At 43.8% G+C, this 19,816-nt stretch overlaps 1 protein-coding gene across 2 annotated transcripts in view; it reads left to right on the top strand.

The window, feature by feature from the left end:
- Window positions 1–8,906, top strand: part of PDK4 (pyruvate dehydrogenase kinase 4) — a 56,000-nt gene extending 47,094 nt beyond the window's left edge. For both annotated transcript variants that reach the window (XM_029588925.1, XM_029588926.1), the window contains 2 exons: window positions 228–341; window positions 6,934–8,906. In XM_029588925.1, coding sequence (XP_029444785.1) covers window positions 228–341; window positions 6,934–7,062 — 243 coding nt within the window. In that variant the 3' untranslated portion in view covers window positions 7,063–8,906. The remainder of the gene's footprint in view (window positions 1–227; window positions 342–6,933) is intronic.
- The last annotated feature ends 10,910 nt before the right edge of the window (window positions 8,907–19,816 follow it).

Genomic DNA, 19,816 nt, shown 5'->3' with positions numbered 1-19,816 from the left:
CTTTTTTATGCTCTTTTTTTTTTTTTTTCCCACAATTAAGCAATAATAGATGAAGCTGCCTTGGGTCATACCCTCATCATAGAAGACACTCCTCTTTGAACTTTACTTGTAGCAAAAAGAAATCTGTTTTGAGCACTTCTTGCTACTACTCTTGCAAGATGCTTCTGGTATTCTGTTTTGTAGGTATGGAAATGCTTTAACCACTGATTGTATGCTTTTGCTTCTAGGCTGGGTTTGGTTATGGTTTGCCAATTTCACGCCTGTATGCTAAATATTTCCAAGGAGATCTGAAGCTGTATTCAACAGAAGGCTATGGAACAGATGCAGTTGTCTATTTAAAGGTAAAGTGTATTTTGTGATGAAATGTGAATTAAAAATAAGAGTTTAATATTAAAGTTTTAAGTATTAATTGCACTTTTTTTTTCTTAGAGTAGAAGGGAGCAGTGGAGTTATTTTGAAGGTACTAATCTAACTCAAGAAGAAAACTGCTAAACATGCATCTGAACTTTGCAGGATCATCTGCATGCATAAAACATCCATTATTCCTATAGACTGGCTGTTGAGAGGTTGATATTCAGTGCCACTTAGCTGGCTAAACGGGGCTGTCTGAATATTCAGACCCCTCAGCGACCACACCTTAGCCAGTTGTTTATTTGGCCAAACAGCTGGATAAGTGAGAGGCAGGATGAGGTCGCTCCAGGGCACAGCAACTTATCTAAGGGGGTCATTCATCAAATAGCGATGGGCTGTTACTATATACGTTAGGGTGTTATCGCACGTGATAACGCCCTAACGTTTGCAATAACTACCGCAAAGGAGAGGAGTTTGGGTGGGGTTTAGGTAAATTAGGGGCCTGTAGCACTGTGGGCAATAATGTATCTCATGTTATCGCCCTCAGTAGTGCCAGAAAGCTACAGTTATTTCATTGGCACTACAGGGCGATAGTGTGCAGTGTGGCCACAACCGCGGCAGGCGAAAACGCACTGTTGCAATGCGGCCACCTGCTCATTATCACCCCAATCCCTTTTTTTTTCGTGGCTCATCATTCTGTTATAATTATCGTGGAATGATGAATCTAGGGGTAAGTTAGTCAGATAAATACTGACATTCAGTTTTATCCAACTTAGGCCTGGATTCTCTAAGGTCGCAGACCTTAGAGAATCCGGCAGTAACGGGGGGCGAAGTGGGAGGCGGTCCTGCGATAGCCAGCAGCGATCGCACCTCCGCTGTGCGATCGCTGCCAGCTTTCTCGCCGAATAACTACACCATAAAAGGTGTAGTTATTCAGCGCAAAACTGGCAGTGATAAGGAATCTTACCTTTCGCCGCCAGCGATGTGTCCGCAGCGTTGGCCCCGGTGCCACCCCAACTCCTCCTCTTCCGGGGCCGACTCCGCCCCAGCTAGCTATCGCACGCGAAAAGGGACTTTTCGCGTGCGATAGCGTTAGAGAATGACCCCCTTAGTTGGCCAGATAAGTCTAGGACAGCTATTTGGCTTATCCGGCTTATCTAGCTATTTGGCTTATCCAGTTAACTATAAGATAGCCAAGTATATGAGGTGAAGTGACTGTGCCACCAAATATCTCACCCAAATTAGTTGGTTAAGTTTATCCGGTTAACTTGTTCAGTGTAGTAACGACTGAATATTAGCCTCTGAATGAATGCAGGTACTCCTGCAAAGTTCAGATGCATTTTTAGCAGTTTTCTTCCTTGATTAGACTAAAACTTCTCAAAACTTCGCTATGCACGGCTCTTCATGGAACATCACAGTCTTGCGGACTCTGAGCAACACCTGCTTTTTAACTTTGGTAGAAGTGCACACGCATGCAAAGGGAAGGAAGGAATACTGTTGCTGCATTGCCAAAGTTACAAAAACTATCAGAGTCACTTTAATATTATTTGATACAGTCAGCACAAAAGACCTTTGGAGTTTAATTATTTTGAAACATTAAACATTTAAAGTTTTGCTCAGTTTTCATGAAAATGAAACAGAAAGATATATAGTATGTGCATGTTTATTGTACACATGGATCTAAAAGGGGCTTGAATTAGCTTATGTGTGAGACTTGTAAGCAGCAACACCAATCACCAAGGCTTCAACCAAAGCTACAGTCCATTCATTTATCTTTCCTGTACTTTCATAATTTAGTTATCTTAGATGATTTTTTAAAATATTTTTTATCTAAAATGGAAGTACTTCTTTCATTCACTTATCTCAGGCTTGGGTGAGAAAAGACTGGGCATTCTGGCTGCATGCTCCTAAGGTGTTTCCTTAGAAAATATATATATTGATAGGTAAACAATCTGTAGGGGGTTGTGATTGTCCAGGGGCCAGGGAAAGCACATGCATACCTTTTTCCCTATCGATATTTAAATTTCCTGAAAACACTGTTTCCTCTTCATCCAGGCAGGCCAGTCCACACAGGTGGGTTATGCACTTCTACCAGCAGATGGAGTGTTGCTTGATGTGCTTTGCTTTTTCAACCCATTTTCATATCAATACATTAAAATTACAAAACTGGGCCAGATGTGCCAAAGAGCTTTTTTTTCCATTTTGTGTCCATGGGGGCAAAATGCTTAGTCCGTAGGCCGGCGGGGGAAGGTTTTGTGGGTACTGTGCTGCTCCCGTGGCCCTTAGGCCGCTGCCATTTTTTGTCCCACACGCCATCAGTGTGGATGTATGCTGCTGTCATTTTTCCCGCATGTCGTCAAGGCTGGTGAGGGTGTGCGTTTTCACGCGACTCGGCAGGGTTCACGTGGTGCGGCCTTGCTCACGGCAGTGTGCTAAGGCCAGGTGTCAACTGCATGGTGGATAAGCTGTGCATGGAATCTTGTAAAGCCTGTGGGCTTTAGTCAACCCACTTGAATGGCCAATCCCTCTGTACAGCATGTGCTAAGGGAGGGGAGGACTCTTCCAGTAAGCATTCAAAGGCCAGGAAGGCCTCTCGATCCGTGGGTGTCACAGCTGGCTCCAAGGGAGGGTTCTTCTTTGCTTCTTCTCTCATGGATCGCAGTCAGGGGGCCTTGGCCAGCTGGGATTTCTGTGACTCCCGTCCCCCTCTCCTGCAGTGCAGGAGGTTGAAGAGACGCACAAAGAAGGAGTGGATTCAGAGTCCAGTCTCTACTCAAGGGATTGGGGACCTGCAGGTTTCCCCCCCCCCCCCCCCCGAGTTTGTCCTGATGCATTAGGCTTTCCTGACTAGAGAAGGCTCAGGACAGAGGAGATCCAGAGAGAGAAGGTTGGGCCCGACCAAGAGACAGAGACTGGCTTTGGCAGGCGGTTCTGAGTGCGGATGCGGACATCTGGAGTTGCTGGGCGCTGGAGTGGAGGGTGACCCTAGGGATCTAGATGACTCCAATGAGATGCAGGAGAACGCTGCGTTTCCCCAAGGTGCGGATCCGGATGCAGACCCCTATGGGGGCCAGGAACTGGATCCAGACGTGGGCAAGGATGATCCGGACCTCCTAGAAGAACCCGCAACTGACGGGGATGACCTTCGAGTTGTCTGTCTAAGAAGGAGGAGCTTTGCCCTCTCATCCCTCAGGTGTTGGAAGAGTTGGGGGTGAAGCTAACTCAGGAAGAGTCAGATAATGAGGGTGTCAATCTGGTTCTGGATGGGCTGCAGGGTCCACCTAGTGCCTTTTCCATACTTAAGAAGCTTCAGAAGGTGGTTAGCTGGGAATGGGATTCCCCGGGCACAGGTTTAAATGTCGGTAGGCTAAGCTTTATCCCTTGCTGGAAGAGCACTTAGATCGTTTTAAAATCCCTAAGGTGGATGCGGCAGTCTCAGCCGTCACTAAGAAGACTACAATTCTGGTGGTGGGTTCCGCTGAGTATTATGGCACATAGAGACGCATCCAGGTACAGTAGTGTTGGTGGCACCAGAATGGCCGCGGCATCCATGGTTCATGGATCTGGGTGATCTGGCGGTGGATGAACCTCTTCGGCTGGCTCATCTGCCAGGATTATTGCAATAAGGACCCATGTTTTCAGATCAGGAGGATCGTTTTTGTCTCATGGCTTGGCTTTTGAGAGGTGGCGTTTGCACATGAAGGGATATTCAGAACCAGTAATTACTACCCTTTTACAGGCGAGAAGGCCTGCTAATTCCATGGCTTACATCAGAGTATGGAAGGTTTTTGAGACCTGATGTCTGCAACAACAGCTGGATCCTCTGTCAGCGTCCGTTCTGCATATTTTGTTCTTTCTACAGCAGGGCATGTCCAAGGGCTTGGCCTATAGTTCGCTCCATGTCCAAGTTTCTGCCTTGGGTTGTCTTAGGAGCAAGGTGCGAGGTAGGTCTTTGGCATCCCATCCTGATGTCATCCAATTCCTGAAAGGGGTGAAGCATGGAAGGCCTCCGCTTCGGAAGACACGCTCAGATTGGAAACTCAATTTAGTCTTGCGAGGCACCCTTTGAGCCTTTAGGAAGTACTTCTTTGAAGGATCTTACATTGAAGGCGTTTTTTCTGGTCGCGATTTGCTCATCCAGACAGATTTCAGAGCTTCAAGCTCTTTCTTGTCATGATTCCTTTTTGCGTATTACTAACAGTGTCCTTACATATGGTGCCTTCTTTTTTGCCGAAAGTGGTTTCTGTCTTCCATGTGAATTTATTTATTTATTTAAAAACTTTTCTATACTGTCGCTAAGTTATATACCATCGCAACGGTTTACAAATAGGCACATAAAATAAGGTATGTAAATGTCGGTTATCATACATTCTAACAGGTGCCAAATAAGTTTGGTTACAATTTTCACAAATAAAATCAGTATTTGAGTAATGTTGGTCTTGTCCGGGTGTACTATTAAGTTACTTTCCATTATTAGTTTTACTTTTTTTAGTTGTAAGATTGAATAGATTAATATCATGCATTTTATAGTAGTGGTTTTGTGTTCATTCTCTTCTGCGTTTCCCTGTACTTTCTCTATCCTCCAGTCTCTTTAGAAAAGGCTTGTTTAAAGAGCCATGTTTTTAAGTTTTTCTTAAAAGTTTTGAGATCACTCTGTAATCTGATTGCAGGGGGCATTGTGTTCCATAGTATGGGCCCTGCTAATGATAAGGCCCTTTCTCTCACTTGAGTTAGTTTTGCTGACTTTACTGAAGGAACTGTTAGTAGTGCTTTGTTTGCTGAGCGAAGGTTTCTTTGTGGGACGTGTACTCATAAAGCTTTGTTTAGCCAGTCTGCTTCTTTATCATATATTAGTTTATGTATGGTGCATAAGGCCTTGTACTTTATCCTGTATTCGATGGGTAACCAATGAAAGTCTGCTAGAGTTTGTTATATGGTCCCTCCTCTTTTTTCCCGTCAGTATTCTGGCTGCAGTATTTTGAAGTATTTGGAGCGGTCTTATCGATGTGTTTGGGAGTCCTAGTAAAAGTGCATTGCAGTAGTCTGTGCTAGAAAAAACAAGTGTTTGCAATACTGTTCTGAAGTGGGCAGGTGTGAGTAATGGTTTCAATCTTCTGAGGATCATAAGTTTTGCGTAGCTTTCCCTTACTTTTATAGATATGTGTTTCAGGTTGATTTCTGAGTCCATTATTACTCCTAGATTCCTTACTTTTTCAGCTAGCTCAATTGTCTGGTTATTTCTTAGTGTTATCGGGGTTTGAATGATTACAGTATGTTTTCTCTCTAGGTGTAGGAATTCAGTTTTGTCAATGTTAATAATCAGTTCCATTTGGTTTAGTAGTTGTTTTATTATGTCTAGGTACATGTTTGCTAGATTTAGTGTTTTTTCAATTGTGTCGTCTATTGGTAGAATTAATTGAATGTCTTCTGAGTAAATGTAGTGTATGATCCCTAGGCCTGCCAGCAGATGGCATAGGGGCAGCATATATATGTTCAAGAGGGCCAAAGCCTGTCTGCTACCAGACAGTTGATTTGCCAGATTTCCCGTAATGGTCTAGAGATTCGACGAAGGGTAGAGATTTCCATTTTTTGGATGTGCGTCGTACTCTGTTGTGCTATTTGAAGGTAATTAATTCCTTTTTGCACTCGGACTATCTTTTTGTGTTATTTGGTGGAGCTAAGAAGGGAGAGAAAGCTTCTAAAGCTACTTTGACTCGCTGGTTGAAAGGGGCTATTTGTTCGGCCTACATCTGTAAGGGCCGAGCCATTCCGATGGGTCTCAAAACAGCTCAGGCAGCCTTTTGGGCGGAGTGTCAGTTGGTGTCTCCCCAAGAGATCTGTAGAGCCGCTGTATGGTCCTCGCTTCATACTTTCACCAAACACTTGTGATTGGATGTTCAGTCACAAGAGGATACGACCTTCGGTGAAAGTGTGAGAGTGGGCCTTTTGGGTTCCTGTCTGGTGTAGGCTTGCTTTGGTACATCCCACTTGTCTGGACTGATCTGGGTAAGTTCAGGAAAGGCAAATTGGTTCTTACCTGCTAATTTTTGTTTTTGTAATACCACAGATCAGTCCAGAGACCCGCCCCGGAGTTGCAACCAAAAGATTGGTTTTCCTGGTATATTTCACTGTATAGTACATATTTTCTTATCAGTTATTCTTTCGATTTTTGTTGAATCAAATGATTGACTTGCTGTTTGGGTACTGGAGCTATGTTGGTCTCCAGTTCAGGGGTATCCAACCCTGGGGTTTTCAGGTTCACCCTGTTTTGGGGGAATGCTTTCTAATCTTGGCTTGGGTACAGGTCAATACTAAGGGACTGCAGGTGGCACTCTCATTTATGTATCAGTGCCTCAAAGTTTTTGTTCTCTGCCTCCATCTGCTGGTAGGGATGCATAAACCCACTTGTCTGGACTGATCTGTTGTATTACAGGAATGAAAATTAGCAGGTAAGAACCAATTTTCCTTTACCTAGATTAATGGCTGTTGAAAAATTGTCCTCTGTACAGTATGTTTCAAAATGATACGGTAAGATAAAATAAAGGTTATTAATTTTTATTTACTTGCTGATCTTTGCTTCAGGCGTTGTCAAGCGAGTCAGTGGAAAGGCTGCCTGTCTTTAACAAATCTGCCTGGAAGCATTATCAGATGAGTATGGAAGCTGATGACTGGTGTGTCCCAAGCAGTGAACCCAAGAACCTGGCAAGGTAACAGGCAGTGGCAGCACAGCGTGCGGTTCCAAGAAATGTGAAGGGAATCAAACTAAGGACCATTTCCAGAAAGTGTTACTCCGCCAAAAAGAAGATGGCAAACTGTACTGTCCCAGCGTTGGTCAGAAAAAGAAAGGTGGTGTCATGGGAACCATGAAGACCAGATAAATATAGGCTTCAGACAGTGACTGTTAAGCTTACCAAACCTAAGAAGAGAACAGCTATTTCAGTTTTTCAGCATTAAATATATATGCTATTATAAGGAATTACTTAGGGAAAAAACATGTGTGTTCTGCATTTTTGTGATAAATTATGAACAAAGTAATATTTTTACATTGAAAAAATTGTATTCCAATGTATATTTTAATCTGTTTTATACCTAAGAAAACTGTTCAGGAGAAAGAAATTCCACATTACAACAGTACTTAAGATATGCAATCTGGTTTTCTAGGAGTCATGATCCCTAGCACTTATCCAGCAAACACTGAAAGACCAATATTCAGCCAGGCTGAGAGCGGAAAATTAGCCAGATAAACTTATCCATCTAATTTATACTGGATATTCTGCAGCACAGGCATGCCACAGAGTATACCTGGCTATTGAGAAACGAGCTAGATAATTCTGGCTAGTATTGCTTTCCAGAACTCTTAGCTATCCAGCTAAATCAGCCAAATAATGACAAATAACTTAGGATGGGTAACTTAACCTGGAGGCATTGTGGGGATGGTGTTATCTGGCTAAAAACTAAGCCAGATAACCCGGAGATGTTCAATGTGTGGGAATTTGAAATTCCGCTGTTTGTCTAAGTCCTGAACATAACCAGACAAAGGTGCTGAATATTGACCTCTGAGTGTCTGGCTTTATATTAAACAAACAAAAAAAAAAGTTTGCTGGTAAACAAACTTTAAACTGTGGCCCAAGTTTTGCAAGCTGCAGTACTGCTGAAGAAAAAATGGATTCATCCAGTAGCTTTGGTACTGGAGTTAGAAACTGGTTTGCTGGCAGCTTTTCAAACTATCATCAAGCCAGGAAGTCAGCCTTCCTTGGATGGATTCTAAGGATAGTGGATATTTTAATTGGTATCCTATAGCAAACAAAAAAAATAGATCTATACTAGGTTTTGCGACACAAATCCTATTCTAAACAGCAATTAACAGCTCTTTGTTTCCACTGCAGGAAGTGATTTTGATTTAGCCAAATGGAATCTTGCATACTGAGCAAGTTGCAAACAGTAGGATTGGGCGGGTGATCACATGCTACACATTTTAGTGACCACTGTGCAGAATATACTGAGAGAGAGAGTGTATGTTGAGCGAAGGGATCATCAACTGCTGCTCAGACAACATAGTTTAAAAATGTTCCCTGTCTTGGGGGCTAAACTTCTATGAACAATGGCATTAATTAAAATATAGAGTCCATGAGTGAAGAGTGCAGATACTGAAACATTTTTATACTTTCGAGGAAGGGAAAATTATTAACCAAACTTCCCTTGCTTGTAAAAAATCATGCTCATTACTCAAGTTTTCTATGAACTGAATATCCAAAGACAAGTACTAGAAAGACGTTTACTCTCTTGTTTTTACTGTGTATTAAAAGGCCACTTACAGTATGTGGACATGATAAGGGCTGTAATCTGTGGATGTAAAAGGCAATGACAAAAAGAATCAGAAGCATACATGTGATTTGTGTAAGTACAGTATCTCCTATCGCAAAACAAAAGTAGCGACAAAAGATTAATTTGCTGTGTCGGATATGGGTTATCTTTCCGTCACTTAAGCTATTTGTGTAGGAGGGTTTCATATTGGTTTCTTTTTCTTGTAATAAAATAATGCCAGTGCAATGTTAGTTTACTTGGGTTCTGTTTACTAAGCTGTGCTAATTTTTTGCTGTAATCACAAGGTATCAGAAAATTAACATTGTATTTACTGAAATTAGTTACAAAGAGAGGGACATGTTTGGCTCATGTAAAGACGATACTGATTAACATGCATTATCATGAACACTCGCACGACCATTATTTTTAAATGTGATTCCATTGAGCATGCTCAGTGCAGTCTTTGCCTCCTTTCTGAAAACCTTATAAATCTAGCTTTTCTCCCAAACCCTTGTCAATGCTGTGAGAAGAGGGGACAGTGCAGATTTCAGGAGAGGAAAAAAGGTATTCCAGAGAAAAAAAGATTAGTAATGTTTTCTGAGTATTGCTTGGACTGTCTGTCTCTTTTTTTTTTTCCTTTCCATTTTTCTTTTTTTCCTTTCCTTTTTATTTTATGGATATTTGTGACTGAAAGGAGTGTGTAAGTGTTTATTGCTTCTGTCAGTAATAGAGAGGGTATAAGTGAAAAGGGACAGGTGAGGGAGGAATGTAACTGGAGAGAGCAGCAGCAAGAGAGGAGTGTAGAGAGCATGGAAGTGTCAGTGGGAGGAGATTGGTGGGGATAGTATTCAGACCATGGAAAGGGATAGAGAGGGATGACAAGCAGAAAAGACAGCGGGAGGGGCAGTGGACAGAGGTGGAAAAATGGGGTGGGGGAGGGAGAAGGAGCAGCAGGCAGAGAAAGCCTCTGACTTGATTCACATGCAAGTTGCAATGCAGGCAGGATGCAAAGCAGTGAATGACTCCTAGCACTTTTGTGAGAGGAAGATTGAGATGCTCATGGAACAAGAAATCTCTAACTATGATCTTCTCTATGTGCTTCCCTACTTGGACAATTGGCTGGGCAAGAGAATGTCTCAAGGCAGTGTTACAGAATCAATGAGCAAAACCATCCACATGTTGGAGTTGCTAGGATTTGTCATCAACTTCCCCCACTTGAGCTCGTCTTCTCAATTGAAATTTATAAGAGTGCTTCTAGATGCAGCTCAGGCGGGAGCTTTCTTCCCACAGGAGTGGATTATCACATTGTTATCCACAGTGGAGGAGATAAATCAGCACTGGACATGTTGAAATTGCTGGTCCTCATGGCATCAACAGTCCATGTTACTGCCTTGGCATGTGTTCATATGGTAAAATCCCAGTGAACTCTCAGACTGCACTAGGATCAAATCACTCAGGATTTCTGGACAGGTTCTTTATCTTGGTGACTGATTCATGCCAGTCTGGCCAGGAGAATACCCTTTCAAATTCTTCCACTTCAAATTGCCAAATGACATTTGTGTCCAGTCTGGGGTGGGGAGCTGACATGGATAGACTGTGTATCTAGGACCTTTGTCCACTCATGAATAACTTTTATCAGATAAACTTCTTAGAACTAAGAGCAACATGCTATGCTCTAAAAGCTTTCAGGGATCAGTTAGCCAACAAAGTTATCCTAGTCCAGACAGACAACCAAGTAACAATGTTCTGTATTAACAAGCAGGGATTAATGGGATCATACTTCCTCTGTCAGGAGACTGTCAAGACATGGGATTGGGCCATTTCGCAGGGAATGGTAGTTAGAGCCACATTCCTGGTGGGCAAGAAGAATGCCCTGGTGGACAGACTGGAACCCCATGAGTGGTCTCTGGACAGAGGATAGCAAAACCAGATATTCCACAAATGGTGCACACCTGTGGTAGATCCGTTTGTGTTTCTCTAAACAGAAAAGTCCCATTCTTCTGCTCCAGAAGAGGGACTAAAGGAAAATTATCCTCTGATGCATTTGCTCTGAATTGGGGTTAGGGTCTACTATATGCATATCCCCAGAACGTATTGAAAATCAGAAGGAAATATGATTCTCATAGCTCCCTATTGGCTGAGACACATTTGGTTTCAGCTCCTCAAGAGATATCAATCAGGATTTCAGTTAGGTTGGGGAGTTCCCCAACTTTTATCACTCAAGATCAGGGGCCCTGGCCCTCATAGCCTGGATGTTGAGAGAGTAGGTCTACACCCCTTAGATCTTCCTGAGAATATGTCTCATATTCTTCTGGCTTCCAGCAAAACTTCTACAAGGAGCTCCTATGGTCTGTAATAGAGGAGGTTTACCTTGTAGTTTGAGGGGAAAGGCTCTAGATATTGCTTCAGTAAATTCTACATCTCACTGAGGCCTAGATTCATCATTCCGCTATAAATATAGTAGAATGATGAGCCGCGAAGAAAAAAAGAGGTGGGGGCGATAGTGTGCACCCAGCCGCATTGCGGCGGTGTGTTTTCACCCACCGTGGTTGTGGCGCACAGTATCGCCCCCATAGCATCATCGTAAAAGGTGGTGTTATTTCCGGCACTATTGCTGGCAATAATGTCTAAAACATTATCGCCCATAGCAGTACCGGAAAATTTTTTTTTCCAAACCCTGCCCTAACCCCTCCCCTTTCCCTCATTTCAATTTTAACGTTGCGATGCAGTCACTACTGCGTGCATTAGGGCATTATTGCACGCGATACGGCCAAGTCACGTTTTAAAGAATGACCCCCCTGAGTCAGGTCTTAAGACCAATTCAGAGTTCACCTCAAAGCAGTTGACATTTGCCATCATGTAGAAGGTAAACCCATCTCTATACAGTGTTTAGTTGTCTGTTTCATGTGGGACTTGCTTTACTTGAAGCCTCCCATGAAACTGCTTCCTGTGTCTTGGGATTTCAACGTGGTTTTGACCCAGTTGATGAAACCTCCCTTTGAGCCTATATACTCCTGTGAGCTGAAGTACCTGACCTGAAAAGTCATATTTTTGGTGGCATTTACTTTGGCTTGCAGATTCAATGAGCTCCAGGCCCTAATGATTTATCTACCTTATACCATGCTTTTTCACAGTAGGGTGGTTATGCGCACACATCCTAAGTTCCTGCCTGTCCAACTTCCACTTTAACCAGTCATCTGTCTTTCCAGCATTCTTTCCCAGGCCACATGTCCATAAAGGTGAACAAGCGCTACATATTCTGGACTGCAAGAGAGCCTTGGCCTTCTACCTGGAGCTGACTGAAGCTCCGAGAAAGTTCACTCAGCCTGCAATTGCTGTTGCCAAGTGCATCCTTTCAAATTGGCTAGCAGATTGCATTTCCTTATGTCATGTCCAGACAGGCCTGAAGCTGGTGGGTCATGTCAAAGCTCATATTGTTAGAGCCATGGCAGCAGCAGTAGATCACCCAAGATCAACTTCCATGGAAGAGATCTGCAAGGCTATGACATGGAGTTCTCTTCACCACATAGACAGGAACTCCCAATGCGACAGGTTTGGGTAGTTTGTCCTGAGGACAAACTACCCAAACCTGAGGTGTAGAACCCAACTTGAACGCCTCCTCCCAGAGCCTATTTGGTTGTAGACTGCCCCTATTTAAAAAAAAATCAGAAAATTCTGAAATGGCTTGTTGCTGCCAAACAGTTTCTGCCTATTGGCACTGTTGGGAGTCTCCCTTTTTTTCATTCAGGGCAGTCTATAGCTCAAAATTGTGTGAAAATTGCCATTCTGCTTGTCTTTGGGAAAAGCTGAGTTGCTTACCTCTAACCAGTGTTCTCCAAGGATAGCAGGATGTCAGTGCTTACAGAACCCGCCCGCCTCACCTTGGAGTTTGTTTCTTTAAGTCTAAGCTAAATTATGGACTGAGTGGCCCCCACAAGAACATGTGGTGGTATAGCATGCTGCACATGCCCAGAAGGGCATGTTTCAAATTTTGAAATCCAGTTTCCATGCCAGGCTTCATTTGATGATGTCCCTTGTTTGAGGATTGACATTGTGCTGTCTTTGAAGAACACCTGATTACAGGTAAGCAACTCAGCTTTATTGCCTTATGTTTAGTTTTTTTTATTTTCATTATCAACTATTTAGGATTGTGTTCCTAAATCATTGCACCAAGAAATACATCTGGGGAATTTATCCAATTTTCCTGCTGTATCTGGGAACTGGGTGAGCTACCTTCCATCTTTGTTTCTTACCTCTACCCATCTCTTCAACTATCAAGTTTGTGGGCCCCACAAACTTTGTTTGCACTCACAATCTTCCATCTCCATGTGTGCTCTAAAAATATCTTGCCACAAAATCAGAGATACCTATACCTCTATCTGGCCAGAGGGCCTGATTTTGCTGTAGAAAGCTCAGCTGAGTGGTAGTAGGGCCTTATTTTATTTATTTATTTATAAGTTTTTTTTTATACTGTCGTTTGGAACAAGCCGTCACAATGGTTTACAAATTCAATAAAAATAAAATAATCATCTGTAAAATAAAAAAAGTACAATAATAACAATTAATACTTTGTTAAACACTAAAATCCATAGCAATAAAAAGCAAAAAAGCATTAGAAGAATTAAATATCAGCCTTTAACTTCCTAGAAATAGATAGAAATAGTAGATAAAAATATAAAATAACAGACTTATCAGGCCTTTGAGAAACAACTATTTCTTTGGGTGTACCTGATAGTAAAGGCACCCTTGTTTCACACAGCATTAAGATACAAGATCCTTTTGTTGGAGTTGCATTGCCTTGGCTTTCTCTACCTATATAGCTGCTGAGTTTTAGGGACACATAGGAACCTAGTAGCACCAGTGTAAATGCAGGCAGAGGATCTGGTGAGGCCTGCCCAACTGAAGTTCCATGCCACTATAACATGGTGAGGACCTACTAGCTTCTCTGGGAAAAAGCTAGACAGAAGATGAGCCATTTATTTATTGAATCCAAAATTTTACTTAATTTATCTATTTAAAATTTCAACAGTGCACAACCAGTGCTAATGATTAATTTACTGCAATTCTTTTTGATTATGAAACCAAGAAGAGCAACCAACTATTACCATTTCATACTCCTTTTCTTTATGTTCTTAATTTTTTTAACTTTGAAATTTCTCCCTTGATAGGGATGAAAATCTTCCAGCCATCTTTGGACCTGATTTACTAAAGCTTTTCTCCCATTCTGTGTCTATGGAAACAATGCTTAGTAAATGAGGTCATTCTTTAGCAACATTCTTCTGGCTCCACAGCTTTTAGGAGTCCATTACTTCTATGGAAAAGAGTAGGGATGTGAATCGTTTTAGGACGATTAAAATTATCGTCCGATAATTTTAATATCGTCTTAAACCGTTATGGAACACAATACAATAGAGATTCTAACGATTTATCGTTATAAATCGTTAGAATCGTGAGCCGGCACACTAAAACCCCCTAAAACCCACCCCCGACCCTTTAAATTAAATCCCCCACCCTCCCGAACCCCCCCCCAAATGAGTTAAATAACCTGCGGGTCCAGCGGCGGTCCGGAACGGCAGCGGTCCGGAACGGGCTCCTGCTCCTGAATCTTGTTGTCTTCAGCCGGCGCCATTTTCCAAAATGGCGCCGAAAAATGGCGGCGGCCATAGACGAACACGATTGGACGGCAGGAGGTCCTTCCGGACCCCCGCTGGACTTTTGGCAAGTCTCGTGGGGGTCAGGAGGCCCCCCACAAGCTGGCCAAAAGTTCCTGGAGGTCCAGCGGGGGTCAGGGAGCGATTTCCCGCCGCGAATCGTTTTCGTACGGAAAATGGCGCCGGCAGGAGATCGACTGCAGGAGGTCGTTCAGCGAGGGTTCCGGCGCCTCGCTGAACAACCTCCTGCAGTCGATCTCCTGCCGGCGCCATTTTCCGTACGAAAACGATTCGCGGCGGGAAATCGCTCCCTGACCCCCGCTGGATCTCCAGGAACTTTTGGCCAGCTTGTGGGGGGCCTCCTGACCCCCACGAGACTTGCCAAAAGTCCAGCAGGGGTCCGGAAGGACCTCCTGCCGTCCAATCGTGTTCGTCTATGGCCGCCGCCATTTTTCGGCGCCATTTTGGAAAATGGCGCCGGCTGAAGACAACAAGATTCAGGAGCAGGAGCCCGTTCAGGACCGCTGCCGTTCCGGACCGCCGCTGGACCCGCAGGTTATTTAACTCATTTGGGGGGGGTTCGGGAGGGTGGGGGATTTAATTTAAAGGGTCGGGGGTGGGTTTTAGGGGGTTTTAATGTGCCGGTTTTGCGATTTTTAGATTTTTAGATTTTTCACGATTTTTCACGATTTTTCACGATATTTTACCCCCCCAAACGGCAACAATACGATTCCCTCCCCCTCCCAGCCGAAATCGATCGTTAAGACGATCGAGGACACGATTCACATCCCTAGAAAAGAGCAATTCCACAGGTTGAATCCTGCAAACCACTTACATTTGCGCTGACCTCTGGCCTATACCTATCCTGTTGGTAATGGAAATGTTCTGCTTCCTCCCGAAGACGGTGCAGTCTATATGCAACTATTCTACATGCAGTTTTGATTATCCACTGGCCGTGTATATTGCTGTAATTCATGGCTGCTGTTGAGTTACATCATGCAACCAAGATGCCTTTCTATTTTGTCATTAGAAAGACAAACGTGACAGCAGAATTACAGTCCATGGGGTAACATTTGTACCTAAAGCTGAGTGAGTCAGCACACTTAAAAGTGTGGGAAGCACATGTCCTGCTTGTTGCTCCCTTTCCCCTACGCCCTGCTATCAAAGCACATCTCTCATATGCTCCAGCAGTTTGCAGGACCTGTGCAGAGCACAAGTGCTATCCTGCTTTGGGCCACTTCCCTGAAAGGCCAATGCCTGACATTTTTTAGGAATGCAAGACAGCTGAAGGAATCCATTCCTAGAAGCACAAAAAACGCAAGTATCATTATGTAAACAGTATTAAAAAAGACAAACAGCTCAAATCATGGGAGTAATCCTTGCATATTTTGGAGTTTGAGGGGAAGGAACAAAAGAAAGCCATGGCCATTCCTTCCAAGTGAGTTTCTACATTACTGTCTTTGACCTAAATAAATGGCAGCCTTGGGGAGAATTGGGATGTTAATCATCCTTCAGACTTTCTAGTTTACTATTATCTTTTAACAAATAATTCATCCTCATTTCATAGGGGATGCATAGTATGTATCAAAGCTGAAATTGAACAAGGAATCTGTTTCAGGAATCCCGCCCCATAGAGAGTGAATGGCAGAAAAACCTAGTGAACTGAACTCTGGTGTACATCTTTCTATATCTATCCAATCAGAGTTATCCTATCATGAAGAAATGTGGAATATACATGTCCAGAAACTGTCCAGAGAGCCACCTAAGGAGTTATGCATATTGCTCCAGTATGCATTTTGACACTCAGATGTGAAGGACAGAAATATGTAGAGTCTGATAAGGAAAAAGCAAAATTACTTAATAAAAATATTTCTGTTCAGTATTCACTGTGGAAGGGTCAGGTCCAGAACCACAGAAAACAATACAAATAAGATTGGAAGTGAGGTAAACCTCCGTTGATTTTCAGAAAAGGAACTAACTAAACTTAAAGTAGATAAGGTGATGGGGCCGAATGGGGTACAATCAAAAATATTAGAGAAGTTCTGGCAACTCCACTGGCTTACCTTTTCAATGCTTCTTTAGAGTCGGGAGTAATTTTGGAGGACAGGAGACAGACAGATATGGTTCCTATTCATAAAAGTGGAAGTAAGGAGGAGGCTGGGAACTACAGGCCAGTTAGTCTGACTTCTTTGGTGAGCAAATTAATGAAATCACTGCTAAAACAGAGGATAGTGCAGTTTCTGGAATCCAGCAGATTGCAAGTTCCAAGACAGCATGGCTTTACTAGAGGTAGGTCTTGTCAGATGAATTTGATCAATTTCTTTAACTGCGTGATGAGAGTTGGATTAGAGAAGAGCAGTAGATGCATTGTATTTGAATTTCAGTAAGACCTTTGACACAGTTCCACATAGGCGATATAAATAAACTGAGAACCCTTGGTGTGAGCCCTAAAGTGACTGGATTAGAAACTGATTGAGTGAGAAACGACAAAGGGTAAATGGAGTTCAATCTGAGGAGGGGAGCGTTATTAGCGGTGTGCCACAAAGAGTGGTAGTTGGACTGATGTTCATTTGGCAGCTTGCAGGACAGCCCTGCAAGCCACTTCCTTCACTCTGATGCCACCAACTGTTCCCCTCAGCTGGGACGCAGCCAGCAATCAAATGCCACCAAGCACAGCACAGGATGCCACCATGTTGCTGCTACCCTTGTCCCCCTTAGGTGCGTATGCGTCGGATGTCCAGACTCTTAAAGGGCCTGCAGCAGAAAGGCAGCCATGAACCCTCTGATGACGTCACTGATGTTCCCATATATAAGGCTCCTTCTGAGAATCCACAAACGCCTCAGCAATGGGTCTCCTGAAGCACCTTGTGCCTTCAGTGCACGTTGCTTGTGTTCCTGCATTCCAGCCTTGTTCCTACATTGTTCTGGTTTTATTCTAGTGTTTCTGCCTCTTGTCTTGTCTCGCCATGCTCTTATCTCTGCCTTCGTCCTATCTCATCTCTCCTTGTCTCCTCTTGGCTTGATCTCCCAATTCTAACACCTGCTTCGAACCTTAACCATCCTTGATTGCTGCATGGATCTGACCCTAGCCTTGGACCTGACCTAGCCTTGTCTGCTGTCTGTCCCAACCTCTGGCCTGTCTCTGGTATCCATTGTCTGCTGCATGCTCTGACCTTTCACCTGTTTCTGGTAGCTCCGGTCTGCTGCCTGACCACTCCAGGGACCCACCTAAGTCCTGCCAGCTGCTAGAACCCAACCTGCGGGGGAGGTGTCTGGTAAGGCGAGGCTCGATGGAGGCGGTCCAGAGAATGGCGACCAAAAAGGTGTATGGTCTTCATCGAATGACTTATGAGATAAGACTGAAGAATCTAATGTACACCCTGGAGGAAAGGGGGAGCAGAGGTGATATGATACAGACTTTCAAATACTTGAAAGGTTTTAATGATCCAGAGACAACGACAAACCTTTTCCGTTGGAAAAAAAATCAGCAGAACTAGGGGTCACGATTTGAAGCTCCAGGGAGGTAGACTCAGAACCAATGTCAGGAAGTATTTCTTCACGGAGAGGGTGGTGGATGCCTGGAACGCAGGTGGTACAGCATTTCTATCCCTGGGAGGCAACAGTCAAATTGGTCTTGCTCCTAGCTGAGCTCTCAGGCCAGATAGTTCTGCAGACTGAGAGAGGGAGAGAGGGAGAGAGTGTGGAGTTCAGCCTTCCCCTGCTTCCTCATCCTCCGCAGAGTCTTTCTTCTGGCCTGCCAGCTGGCACACACATCAGTCTCAGGAGGAAAGGGAGGGAAAAGGAGCTGCCATGATTGGCTGAGCAGTGGGCAGTCAGCAAGCAGTAGAGGCTCCGGGAGCTGCTGCAGTCATCTGTCAAAGAGCCTTTCCTTGCCTCTGGTGTGGGCGGGCAGTGGCTTGCTACAGAGGCTTGCTTTCTTCCCACAGTTGGGAGACAGTGTAGGCTCCCTGATTTCTCCTTCTCTGCATAGCCTTTTCTTGGGCCTGCCAACTGATGGGTACTTCAGGAACAGGGAAAGGGGAAATTTCTGCTACAATTGACTGAGCAGCAGAGCCTTTGATTTCTTGAGCATATGGCAGGAAGCGGAGCCTCCAGGAGCTGCTGTGATCGTAGCCTTTTCTTTCCTCTGGCAGGGGCAGGCAGCAGAGGCTCTAAGGAGAGGGTGGGGGGAGCTGACACTGCAAAGGCATTCTTTCTTATTACAGATCATTGGACAGTGCAAGATCCCACCTTCCTCTACCTCCATTTTTTGGAATGGGGAGGACAGGAGTGTTGGAGAAGTGCAGCAGCGCCCGCAGGTAGAGGAAGCTGGCTTAATCGCTTGGCACCAACTCAGGACAGGCAACTGAATATATAGGAACCTGATGCCCACGCTTTTTGTTCCCATCCTGCCAGCGACCCATAGCACGTGTGCTGGGGAATACAGTCACCGTTGCAAGTGGAGCATGTGAATGGGAAAAAGATGCCGGTACTTAATATTGATGTATCCCGCCAGAATAAAGCCCTGCCTAGCAGTAAGTTGAGTGTGGAAATGCAGAATTCGGGATAAGGCTTGACTGAATAGCCAGGTTTTGATTATTTTTTGAGAGGACGAGTAACAGGTTTCCTTGCGTAAGTCTTGTGGGATATTGTTCCATAAGTTGGCTGCAAAGCAACAGAAAGCACAAAGCCTTGTGCATGTGCAGGCCTTGCTGTTGCTAGTGAAGAAGTGGATAAAAGGGCCTGTTAGGAGGAGACAAATATGCTGGTGCTGTTTGGTTCAGGCATTTGAATACAATACAAAGTACTTTAAACTTTTTCCTGTTCTCAATGGAGAGTCACTGGAGCTTACACAGGATAAGCTTCACATGGTCACAGGATTTGGTCCCTGCCAAAATTCTCACTGCTGGGTTTTGCAACAGTTAGAGGCGCTTGAGGCTGTGCTATGGAATAATACTGTGATATAGGGAATTGCAATAGTCAGTGTGGCTGGGTAATCAGGGGATAAATGATGATGATCCTTCCTCAGTCTAAAGGCTATGAACACTGCCTCTGCTGCATCTCTAGCCCCAATCAATCCAGAGAGCAAAAGACCTGACCCAGAAATTAAATCCAGGTCCTCAACACTGCCACTACCAGAATCCTGAATTGGATATTAGACCTCCTTTTAGTTGTGTTTCCTTCCTCTTGTTAACATTGTGCCTTGTAATTTAACTGCAGAGAGGAGATTGGATTAAGACCTTAAAGACACCATCACCATCACATAATTGGATGAAGTCACCAACATCACCAACATCATCATCAACATATCCCTTTCATTGTTGTCATTATCATGCCTTCTATATTGAAAACAGAAACTCTGTCTACTCCTGATTTATTCTATCTCTTCTTCATATGGCTAAAAAAATGCAGTATTTTATGATTTAATCACAAGCTCTTTAATTCATTCCAATACTTCAGATGAGACAGTCATTATCACAAGCTCTTTAATTCATTCCAATACTTCAGAT

The sequence above is a fragment of the Rhinatrema bivittatum genome, chromosome 2, assembly GCF_901001135.1.
Source record: "Rhinatrema bivittatum chromosome 2, aRhiBiv1.1, whole genome shotgun sequence".
Taxonomy (NCBI): Eukaryota; Metazoa; Chordata; class Amphibia; order Gymnophiona; family Rhinatrematidae; genus Rhinatrema; species Rhinatrema bivittatum.
The sequence above is the reverse complement of the archived record's forward strand: the minus strand, read 5'-3'. Positions and strand labels throughout refer to the sequence as shown.